This window comes from Melanerpes formicivorus, unplaced genomic scaffold, assembly GCF_026170545.1.
Source record: "Melanerpes formicivorus ecotype bairdi unplaced genomic scaffold, bMelFor1.0.p_v2 SCAF_85, whole genome shotgun sequence".
Classification (NCBI taxonomy): domain Eukaryota; kingdom Metazoa; phylum Chordata; class Aves; order Piciformes; family Picidae; genus Melanerpes; species Melanerpes formicivorus.
Genome location: NW_027142437.1, coordinates 302,951 through 315,191, shown reverse-complemented (window position 1 = coordinate 315,191; position 12,241 = coordinate 302,951). Strand labels below are relative to the sequence as shown.

Here is a 12,241-nt window from a genome sequence, read left to right as displayed (position 1 = left end):
AGGATTGTGTCCAGTTTTGGGCACCTCAATAGAGGAGAGATGTGGAGGTGCTGGAGCCAGGGCAGAGGAGGGCAAGGAAGCTGGGGAAGGACCTGGAGAATAAATCTGATGAAGAGCAACTGAAGGAGCTGGGGATGGTTAGTTTGGAAAAGAGGAGGCTGAGGGGAGAGCTCATTGCTGTCTACAACTACCTGAAAGGACATCATGGAGAGGCTGCTGCTGGCCTCTTCTCACAGGTAATGAGTGATAGAACAAGAGGGAATGGCCTCAAGCTGCCACTGGGTAGGTTTAGACTGGACATTAGGAAACATGTTTCCCAGCAAAAGTGGTCAGGCCTTGGAATGTGCTGCCCAGGGAGGTGGCTGAGTCCCCAAGCCTGGCTGTGTTTCAAGGTGGTTTGGATGTGGTGCTTGGGGCTATGGTCTAGGGGTGCAGCTTGTAGAGCAGGGTTGTGGGTTGGACTTGGTGCTCCTGAGGGTCTTTTCCAGCCTGAATGTTTCTCTGATTCTGTGAAATTGTGCCTGACAAATTTAGTGGCCTTCTATGATGGGATAACAGTGCTGATGGACAAGGGAAGACCAACTGATGCCTTCTACCTGGACTTGTGTAAAGTGTTTGTCTGTCCCCCACTGGTCTCTAAGTTGGAAAGACATGGGTTTGACAGGTGAACCTCTCAGTACATAAGCATTTGGCTTGATGATCAAAGAGTTAAGAGTCAATGGCTCAACACTTAAGTGGAGACAAGTGATATGTTGTGTTCCTCAGGGGTCTGTGCAGGGACTGGTGCTGTTTAACATCTTTGTTGGCAACATGGACAGTGAGATTGAGTGCACCCTCAACAAGTTTGCTGATGACACTGAGCTGGGTGGTGTGGGGGACATGCTGGAGGGAAGGGATGCCATTCAGAAGGACCCTGACAGGCTTGAGAGCTGGGCCAGTGTCAGCCTCATAAAGTTCAAAGCAGCCCCACACAAGGTTTGCACCTGGGTTGGGGCAATCCCAAGCACAAACACAGGCTGGGTGATGAGTAGATTGAGAGCAATCCTGAGAAGGAGGACTTGGGAGTGCTGGTTGATGAGAAGATCAACATGATCTGGCAGTGTGAACTTGCAGCCCAGAAGGCCAACTGTACCCTCAGTTGCATCTAAAGTAGTGTGGCCAGCAGGTCAAAGGAGGTGATTCTGCCTCTCTGTTCTGCAACAGCCCTCCTGGAGTGCTGTGTCCAGCTCTGGGGCTCCCAACACAAACATGTGTAACTATTAGAGTGGTCCAGAGGAGGGCCACAAAGATGATGTCTACAAAGACAGACACAGAGTTGGGGTGGTTCATCCTGGACACAAGAAGGCTCTGGGAAGATCTTATAGCAGCCCTTCAGTACCTGAAGAGGGCTTACAGGAAAGCTGGAGAGGGACTTTTTCTAAGGGCATGTGGTGATACAACAAGGGGCAATGGTTTTAAAACTAGAGCAGGGTAGATTTAGATTAGATATTAGGAAGCAATTCCTCACCATGAGGGTGGGAAGGCACTGGAATAGGTTGCCCAGAGAAGCTGTGGAGGCTCCAGCCCTTGAAGTGCTCAAAGGCAGGCTGGATGGGGCCTTTAGCAACCTGCTCTAGTAGGAGGTGTCCCTGCTCATGCTTTGTGGTTTGGAACTAGATGATCTATATGGTCCCTTCCAACCTGAACCAGTCTGGGAAAGAAGATAGCAGTGGAGTAGATGATCTGTGAACTGTGAGCTGTGAAAATGAAGGAGAGTGATACAGAAGTCTCCAAAACAAATATGGGTAGGCACTGACTAGTATTACTGCTAGCCTGATTTCCATCTTATTTAGCCTGGACTCCAGTTTACTTTGGTACCTCACTTGCAGAGAGCACAAGGAGTGCAGTGAGAAGCTGTTATCCAAATGAAATCAACATACAAAGCCTTCTCTAACTCTGGCCTTGCTTGCTGCACTTGTCTGTTAAAGTAAGGAGAGGAAAACTGTCCACAGGAATGACCTTGAATAAAGATGATGCAGAAGTAGTTCAGTTTCTAAGTCCATCTACAAATTGCTGTAACACTAAAGCTCTTCAGCGTGGTCCCAGGTGGGCAGCAGCACATTTGGTAACATCAGAGAAGAGAAGGGAAGTTTAATCCACACTTAGAGACTAACTACACCACCTCTGCTGTGACCTGCTGGGTCATTTGACCAAAGGCTGTTTGGGGGAAGGCAGTAAGTGACCTCACCAGACTGTCTCACATTAGAGCATGACATGCAAGATTGTGTGGCTAAACAGGGGCCTTGCATCTGGGATTTATGCCTGTTCTGAGCAAAAGGTACTCCTAACTTCAATCTGAATTTGAGCCCTATGTATGGGAGTCCTGGACTGGACAATCCACCGGGGCTTTTTGGACTTCCTGTAAGTGAATACAGCAGAAGAACAGAGCTTGCCATCAGGATGATTGTTTAAATGACATGCATTGATAGGTTGGACTTGATGATCTTGAAGGTCTTTTCCAACCTGGTTAATTCTATTCTATTCAAAGGGATTTCAGATTCCAGTTCTGTTCTCAGCAATACCTGGAAGCTTTCCAGTCATGCACAAAGCATAAACTCTGCATCATTTTACTCCTAACAGTTACATTACTGCTGTGAGGTACTAGAGTGGCACACTGGTATTGTAAACCTGATGTAGATTGAAGGGGAAGTTGCCTGGCTAAAGGGCAACAGCTGAAACTTGAAGACTTTCCTCCTATCAGTCTCTAAGATCAAGAAAAGAGACTTTCTGTAAATGAGGTATCCACAGCAGTAACATCCATGAGGTTCAACAAGACCAAGGGCAAGGTCCTGCATCTGGGTCAGGGCAATCCCACTAATATAGACTGGGCAGGGACTGGCTGGAGAGAGCAGCCCTGAAGAAAAGGACTTGGGGGTGCTGGGGGGATGAGAAGCTCAAGAGGAGTCAGCAGCGAGCACTTGCAGCCCAGAGAGCCAACCAGAGCCTGGGCTGCAGCAAGAGAAGCAGAGCCAGCAGGGCCAGGGAGGTGATTCTCCCCCTCTGCTCCACTGGAGCCTCTATCACAGAAAGGATCTGGAGGTGCTGGAAGGTGTCCAGAGAAGGGCCATGAGGATGAGCAGAGGGCTGGAGTTGCTCTGCTATGAGGACAGACTGAGGGAGTTGGGGTTGTGCAGGCTGGAGAAGGAGAAGGCTTAGAGAAGACCTAGTTGTGGCCTTCCAGTATCTGAAGGGGGCTACAAGAAAGCTGGGGAGGGACTTTTGAGGGTGTCAGGGAGTGATAGGACTGGGAGGAATGGAGCAAAACTAGAAATGGGTAGATTCAGCTTGGATGTTAGGAAGAATTTGTTCCCCATGAGGGTGGTGAGAGACTGGCACAGGTTGCCCAGGGAGGTGGTGGAAGCCTCCTGCCTGGAGGTGTTTGCAGCCAGGCTGGATGTGGCTGTGAGCAACCTGCTGTAGTGTGAGGAGTCCCTGCCCATGGCAGGGGGTTTGGAACTGGCTGATCCTTGAGGTCCCTTCCAACCCTAGCAATTCTATGATTAAATAACAACCTCCCAACTGAAGCAGCAGGAAACCACAACCTCTATTTGTGTTTAGAATGATGAGCTTTCAGCCTGTCAGCAGCAGCTGCCTATTTCCAGCCCCATTCATTTTGATGGTGATGATTTGGATTCAATGCATACAATGCATACAGTTGTGTTAGCCTACAGGCAACCCCAGGTTTGCAAATTTATTGACCACAGGTCCAATCCAAGTCATCTCACAGACAAAAGAAGCCACTTTAAAGAGAGTCAGTGGAAAAAAGACAGACATGGCACTGCAGAATTCATTTCAGAGGAGTCTCAGTTTTAACCTGCTAAGATGATTTGGTTTCATTCCAACACCTCTCCTTGGGTGTCAGCATTGAATTCTCTTCTACCTGTAGCATTTCATGACTTGGTTGGATAGTGCAAGGATACAATTTAGACCCAAATTGACCACTGAGGTGTGATGGCTAAAATTGTACTGAGCCCTGTGTTCATCAGAGGCTGAAATCAGTTAAATGATTTTATTACCTAAGCTCTAGGGGAGGGAGAGTATGCAGATCATCATTAGACAGGCTTGGGTTTACTGGCAAAACCACAGACCAGTCAGAAAGGGAGCTCTGTAATGCTCTAACTGCTGCTGCTCTGCTTACTTCTGGGAATGGATTTTGCAGCTCTATGACCTGAGGTCTCCCGGGAAGAAGACTTTCGACCCACATGAGCAAAGCCTCGCAGCCCAAACTCCTCCTTAGCAGCAGCTATATCCTGGACAGCTATTCCTGAACAATGATTAGCAAACTGTTAAACAACCCCCACTTAGCTACTGCTGTAGAGCAAGGGCCACGAGGATGAGCAGAGGGCTGGAGAACCTCTCCTATGAGGACAGACTGAAGGAGTTGGGGCTGTTCAGTCTGGAGAAGAGAAGGCTCCCAGGTGACCTCATTGTGGCCTTCCAGTATCTGAAGGGGGCTACAGGAAGGCTGGGGAGGGACTGCTCAGGATCTCAGGGAGTGATAGGACTAGGGGGAATGGAATGAAGCTGGAGGTGGGGAGATTCAGGCTGGAGGTGAGGAGGAAGTTCTTCCCCATGAGAGTGGTGAGACCCTGGAATGGGTTGTCCAGGGAGGTGGTTGGGGCCCTGTCCCTGGAGGTGTTTAAGACCAGGCTGGAGGGGGCTCTGGCCAGGCTGATCTTCGTGTGGGGTGTCCCTGCCCATGGCAGGGGGGTTGGAACTAGATGATCCTTGTGGTCCCTTCCAACCCTGACTGATACTATGATACTATGATCCACTGCATTGCTGCAGGCAATTTCTTCTGTACACAGAAAACCTAACGAAGGAGAAATGCAACAACCCCAAAACCTGTTCAAATTAGCACACTCAGAACGTTGCAAGCCAAATATTCACAGAATCATAGGACATTAGAAGTTGGAAGGGACCTCCAGAGATCACTGAGTCCAACCCCTCTGCCAAAGCAGGGCCACTTAAGATATAGTTCATTTTTATGCTGATTCTAAAGGACAACTGACAGACAAATGACTTCCCCTCACTACATCCATGGGCATATGGGAATTTCTACCACTGATGAACACACTGAAGGCACCAAACAGCTCAATTTCTGAGCCATGATACATTCTGACAGCCTTGAGGATGAGTGAAAAGAAAAAACACAACAAATGAGAAGCAAACAAACAAAAAACCCCAGCTACAAGTGTTGAATCTCTGTGGGGTTTAGTTAACCTGCCCAGGCTTTAAACCACCATAAATCTAAGGAGAAACTGGAACAGCTAGCACACAAATTCTCCTACAGGCTCATTTAGTGCATCCCCCCCAGCTACAGGCAGGGGTTAGAGTGGCTGGAGAGCAGCCAGGCAGAAAGGGACCTGGGGGGACTGGTTGACAGCAGCTGAACATGAGCCTGCAGTGTGCCCAGGTGGCCAAGAAGGCCAATGGCATCCTGGCCTGCATCAGGAACAGTGTGGCCAGCAGGAGCAGGGAAGTCATTCTGCCCTGTACTCAGCAGTGGTTAGGTCACACCTTGAGTCCTGTGTCCAGTTCTGGGCACCTCAATTTAAGAAGGACATTGAGGCTCTTGAATGTGTCCAGAGAAGGGCAATAAGGCTGGGGAGAGGTCTGGAGCACAGCCCTGTGAGGAGAGGCTGAGGGAGCTGGGATTGCTTAGCCTGGAGAAGAGGAGGCTCAGGGGAAACCTCATTGCTCTCTACAGCTACCTGAAGGGAGGTTGTAGCCAGGTGGGGGTTGGTCTCTTCTCCCAGGCAAGCAGCACCAGAACAAGAGGACACAGTCTCGAGCTGTGCCAGGGGAAGTTTAGGCTGGAGGTGAGGAGAAAGTTCTTCACAGAAAGAGTTGTTGGCCACTGGAATGTGCTGCCTAGGAGGTGGTGGAGTCACCATCCCTGGAGGTGTTCAAGAGGGGATTTGATGTGGCACTTGGAGCCATGGTTTAGTTAGTCATGAGGTGCTGGTTGACAGGTGGGACTTGATGATCTCTGAGGTCTTTTCCAACCTTATTGATCCTATGATTCTATGATTCTAAATCTAAGGATAAATTGGAATAGCTAGGACAGAAATTCTCATTGAGTGGAAACAGAAATTCTCCCTTCAAAGGCAAACTCAGCTTTTAAAAGCCTGTGCAAAACATTCACCCTCAAGGGACACCACCAGTAAGTCAGAGCAACGTTCATTTCACAACTTGCAGGCCCCCTCAGGCTTAAAACAAGGAATTCCCTCTTGCAAGAGGGCATACACACCTCTTTGAAAATGAAGAAGTTGAGTAGAACCATTCCAAAGTTGTAAACAACCAACAGGAAACGTAACTGGAAGGGCTCTCTTGTCTTCATCCATTTGGGGCCCAGCCATACAGTGAGGAGATAAATAGTGCTTATAGTCAGGGTTGGAAATGGAGACTGCATCAAGGGCCAGTCATCAACACGCTTGTCTGGGAGGGGTGAAGCAAACAGAAGGAGTCAACAGGGTCTGAACAAAACACACATGTTAAGCATTGCAGTCAAAAGTATCTGCTCCCTCCTGGAACAGCTGCATCAGAGAGCAGAAACACAACGAGCTCGTTCTTTCCAGGAAGGTCAAATGGTTTGATAAAGCCCCACACTGTATCACATCAGCTCACAGAGATCCATGGTGCCCTGACAAGCTCTATTGTCCAGTTCTACAGCCCCAAACAATAAAGCACAACCAGCAAGCACGTGAGCCCAAACCCAAACCCAAGCCACTAATCCCTGGGGGGAAAAAAAACACCCAACTTTGTTTATGCTGAATAGTGACTGCAGCGGCAATGTAACCAAACACTCCATACCACTGCAAATGGAAGCTGCACAAACTTGCCCAACTACTGCTGAAAGCAAGAGCTTTTAGGTGTTTGAAAGCCCCCTATTCATTTTACACAGGTTCACAGAACCACAGATTGTTAAGGGCTGGAAGGGACCTCCAGAGCTCATCCAGTCCAACCCCCCTGCCAGAGCAGCATCACCCAGAGCAGCTCACACAGGAATGCATCCAGGTGGGGTTTGAATACCTCCAGGGAGGGAGACTCCACAACCCCCCTGGGCAGCCTCTTCCAGGGCTCTGTCACCCTCACAGGGAAAAAATTCTTCCTCCTGTTTCCATGGAACTTCCTCTGCCTCACCTTCTACCACTGCCCCTTGTGCTGGCATTGGGCATCCCCCAGCAGAGGCTGGCTCCAGCCTCTGGGCACTCACCCTGCACATCTTTTATCAGCAGCAATGAGGTCACCTCTCAGTCTTCTCCCCAAGCTCCAGAGCCCTCAGTTCCCTCAGTCTCTCCTCCTAAGGAAGATGTTCCACTCCCCTAATCACTTTTGTGGCTCTGTGCTGGACTCTTTCAAGCAGTTCCCTGAGGTCCTTCCTGAGCTGAGGGGCCCAGAACTGGACACAATCCTCCTGATGCAGCCTCAGCAGAGCAGAGTAGAGGGGGAGTAAAGGGGGGAGGTTGTATTATTCTAACCAAGTACTTTTGTTATTTGCTGCAGCTCAGTCTCAGACTGAATTCAAACAGAATACTAACAGTGTTACTAGAAAACAACTCAATAAAAGAGTTTAAAAGGGTTGGTTCTAGATGGAGCAATCTGTGCTGCTATATGGAAGACAAAGGTTTTATTTACAGTCTCCTTCAGTCACTCAGGGGATCCAGAGTTCCACATGCCCTAGGGCCCAGAATCTGCTATATTAAGTTCTGGATCTGTATCAAAAAAGCACTCTTAGCCTGATGAACCAGTGACATCTAGGATTAGAAGATGGCTTTGCAACAGAGGAGGGAGAGGAGAGATGACAGTGACCCTTCCCTACTCAGGGTTTCCCCCCTCCCCCATACAAAGGCTAATCTCTAGTTATAGCAAGAGGTAAAAGGTAACCATTTCATAACCACCAATACATAGAATCACAGAATTGTCAGGGTTGGAAGGGACCTCAAGGATCAGCCAGTTCCAACCCCCCTGCCATGGGCAGGGACACCTCACACTACAGCAGGTTGCTCACAGCCACATCCAGCCTGGCTGCAAACACCTCCAGGCATGAGGCTCCCACCACCTCCCTGGGCAACCTGTGCCAGTCTCTCACCACCCTCATGGAGAAGAATTTACTCCTAACATCCAACCTGAATCTACCCAGTTCTATTTTTTCCGATTCCCCCCAATCCTATCATTACCTGCCACCCTAAAAAGTCTCTCACCACCTTTCTTGTACTTCACATACTGCACAGCTCTAAGATACTGACTAGTATGTTTTGCAGCTAGCTGAGATGGAAATGCCAGCACAGAGCTTCTTGGGAAGCTCAGACAACTGCCTTCAGCCATCTGGGGGCACATTCACAGCAGCAATGCAGTTGCCCACAGATGTACCTCAAGGACAAGTTTCGTTTTGAGGACTGTTTGATGGGTGACCACTAGATGGATAAGGAACTGGCTTGATGGCTGCACCCAAAGAGTGGCTGTCAATGGCTCCATGTCCCAGTGGAGGCCAGGGACAAGCAGAGTCCCTCAGGGATCAGTCCTGGGACCAGGCTTCTTCAACATCTTTGTGGGTGCCACGGATAGTGGCATTGAGTGCACCCTCAGCAGGTTTGCTGATGGCACCAAGCTGTGTGGTGCAGCAGACAGCTGGAGGGAAGGGAGGCCATCCAGAGGGACCTGGACAGGCTGGAGAGGTGGGCACAAGCCAACCTCAGGAGGTTCAACAAGACCAAGGGCAGGGTCTTGCATCTGGGTGGAGGCAATCCCAGGCACAAATCCAGGCGGGGCAGGGACTGGCTGGAAAGCAGCCCTGAGGAGAGAGCCTTGGGGGTGCTGGGGGAGGAGAAGCTCACCAGGAGCTCTCAGTGTGCACTTGCAGCCCACAAAGCCAATCAGATCCTGGGCTGCAGCAGGAGAAGTGTGGCCAGAAGGGCAAGGGAGGTGATCCTCCCCCTCTGCTCAGCTCTGGGGAGACCCCACCTGGAGTACTGCCTCCAGTTCTGGAGCCCCTATGACAAGAGGGATCTGGAGGTGCTGAAAGGTGTCCAGAGCAGGGCCAGGAGGATGAGCAGAGGGCTGGAGCTGCTCTGCTATGAGGACAGACTGAAGGAGTTGGGGCTGTTCAGTCTGCAGAAGAGAAGGCTCCCAGGTGACCTCATTGTGGCCTTTCAGTATCTGAAGAGGGCTACAGGAAGGCTGGGGAGGGACTGCTCAGGATCTCAGGGAGTGATAGGACTAGGGGGAATGGAATGAAGCTGGAGGTGGGGAGATTCAGGCTGGATGTGAGGAGGAAGTTCTTCCCCATGAGAGTGGTGAAGCCCTGGAATGGGTTGTCCAGGGAGGTGGTTGGGGCCCTGTCCCTGGAGGTGTTTAAGGCCAGGCTGGCTGAGGCTCTGGGCAGGCTGATGTAGTGTGGGGTGTCCCTGCCCATGGCAGGGGGGTTGGAACTAGATGATCCTTGTGGTCCCTTCCAACCCTGAATGATACTATGATACTATGACTGTTCTTCTTTATGGTGACCCAAAGATCACACAAACACCACCACAACCTGTACCATCAATTAATTCCTGGTCCCAGGGATACTATCAGGTCAATCAGAAAGCCTTTCTTAGCTACACAACGACGCACTTGGATGAAACAAGGAAAGCACAGAACAGCATTGCCACTACTCCTCCAATTTTTAGCTCATTTCCTTGGCTGCCCCTAAGATCATAAATTAAAACCTCATTTTAGGAGCATTATGAACCTCAAAAGGTAAACCTTATAAAGTTCAATAAGGACAAGTGCAGGGTCCTGCATCTGGGCAGGAATAATAACAGGCACCAGGACAGGTTAGGAGCTGCCCTGCTGGACAGCAGCTTGGAGTGCTGGTGGGCAGCAAGTTGTGCATGGCACAGCAATGTGCCCTTGTGGCCAAGAAAGCCAATGGGATCCTGGGGTGCAGCAAGAAAAGTGTGGCCAGCAGGGCTGGGGAGGTTCTGCTCCTTCTACTTTGCTCTGCTGAGACCACAGCTGCAATCCTGTGTCCAGTTTGGGGCTCCCCAGTTGAAGAGACAGAGAGCTGCTGGAGAGAGTTGAAGGGAGAACCAGGAGGACGCTTAGGGGACTTGAGCATCTCCCCTGGGAAGAGAGACTGAGAGCCCTGGGGCTGTTTAGTCTGGAGAAGAGAAGGCTGAGAGGGGATCTGATCAATGCCTATCAATATCTGAGGGGTGGGGGTCAAGTGGAGGGGGCCAAAATTTTTGGGTGGTCCACAGTAGTAAGACAAGGAACAACAGGTACAAGCTTGAGCATAGAGGATATCAACACGAAGAGAAACTTCTTTGCAGTGAGGGTGACAGAGCCCTGGAGCAGGCTGCCCAGAGAGGTTGTGGAGTCTCCTTCTCTGCAAACTTTCCAACCCCACCTGGATGCATTCCTGTGCAGCCTGCCCTGGGTGATGCTGCTTTGGCAGGGGGGTTGGACTTGATCTCTGAGGTCCCTTTCAACCTCTAATGTCCCATGACCCTGTGATACTGCGAACCTCATTTTAGGAGTAAATTTCAAGAGAGTTTCTAATTAGCAACACAAATTATGATCTACTATAAGAGTGTGTGCATGGCCCTGACTCTTCTTGCTTCCAGCTGATTTAATAATATATGACCTGAACACTGCAAGTGAGATGCCAGGAGACCTAAAAGGAAGTGGAAAAGAAGAAAGAGAAACCAGCCTAGCTGCTTCCATTATGGCTTTTAACATCAGGAGAGAATTTACTGCAGTGCATGGATATCTCCAGCAAGGCATCCAGAATGAGAGGAGTCAGCCTTTTAACCACAGCCACCAACAGAAGCCATGGGAAAAAGAGAGCAAGGAGTATTGCAGGAAGGATTGGCAAAAAGTCCACACAGAATACTGGACCTGAGCAAAGCCTTCGACACTGTCCCACGCCACATCCTGGTCTCCAGGCTGGTGACACATGGGTGTGATGGGTGACCACTGGATGGATAAGGAACTGGCTTGATGGCTGCATCCAAAGAGTGGCTGTCAATGGCTCCATGTCCCAGTGGAGGCCAGGGACAAGCAGAGTCCCTCCGGGATCAGTCCTGGGACCAGGCTTGTTCAACATCTTTGTGGGTGCCATGGACAGTGGCATTGAGTGCACCCTCAGCAGGTTTGCTGATGACACCAAGCTGTGTGGTGCAGCAGACAGGCTGGAGGGAAGGGATCCATCCAGAGGGACCTGGACAGGCTGGAGAGGTGGGCACAAGCCAACCTCAGGAGGTTCAACAGGACCAAGGGCAGGGTCCTGCAGCTGGGTGGAGGCAATCCCAGGCACAAATCCAGGCTGGGCAGGGACTGGCTGGAAAGCAGCCCTGAGGAGAGAGCCTTGGGGGTGCTGGGGGAGGAGAAGCTCACCAGGAGCTCTCAGTGTGCACTTGCAGCCTGCAAAGCCAATCAGATCCTGGGCTGCAGCAGAAGTGTGGCCAGCAGGGCAAGGGAGGTGATTTTCCCCCTCTACTCAGCTCTGGGGAGACCCCACCTGGAGTACTGCCTCCAGTTCTGGAGCCCCTATGACAAGAGGGATCTGGAGGTGCTGGAAGGTGTCCAGAGAAGGGCCACGAGGATGAGCAGAGGGCTGGAGCACCTCTCCTATGAGGACAGACTGAAGGAGTTGGGGCTGTTCAGTCTGCAGAAGAGAAGGCTCTGAGGTGACCTCATTGTGGCCCTCCAGTATCTGAAGGGGGCTACAGGAAGGCTGGGGAGGGACTGCTCAGGATCTCAGGTAGTGATAGGACTAGGGGGAATGGAATGAAGCTGGAGGTGGGGAGATTCAGGCTGGAGGGGAGGAGGAAGTTCTTCCCCATGAGAGTGGTGAAGCCCTGGAATGGGTTGTCCAGGGAGGTGGTTGGGGCCCTGTCCCTGGAGGTGTTTAAGCCCAGGCTGGCTGAGGCTCTGGCCAGGCTGATCTAGTGTGGGGTGTCCCTGCCCATGGCAGGGGGGTTGGAACTAGATGATCCTTGTGGTCCCTTCCAACCCTGAATGATACTATGATACTATGATAATGGCTCTAGAAACACAGGCAGTGAAACAGAACTGAAGAAAGTGAAAGAAGACAGCACATGAGAGACGTTGCAGTGTGTCCCTGGAATGAGGACTTCTATTACAATCCAATGTATTTGCTATTAAACATGAGAAGATTTCTTTATAGCACTGTAGAGTGTCTTGAGATACAGTA

General features: G+C 50.6%; 1 protein-coding gene across 1 annotated transcript in view; it reads right to left on the bottom strand.

Moving 5' to 3' along the window:
- The window catches only part of ELOVL4 (ELOVL fatty acid elongase 4), a 61,562-nt gene that overhangs the window by 23,995 nt on the left and 25,326 nt on the right, over window positions 1-12,241 (bottom strand). The window contains exon 2 of the mRNA XM_068165194.1: window positions 6,293-6,480. Within this exon, the coding sequence (XP_068021295.1) occupies window positions 6,293-6,480 (188 nt within the window). The remainder of the gene's footprint in view (window positions 1-6,292; window positions 6,481-12,241) is intronic.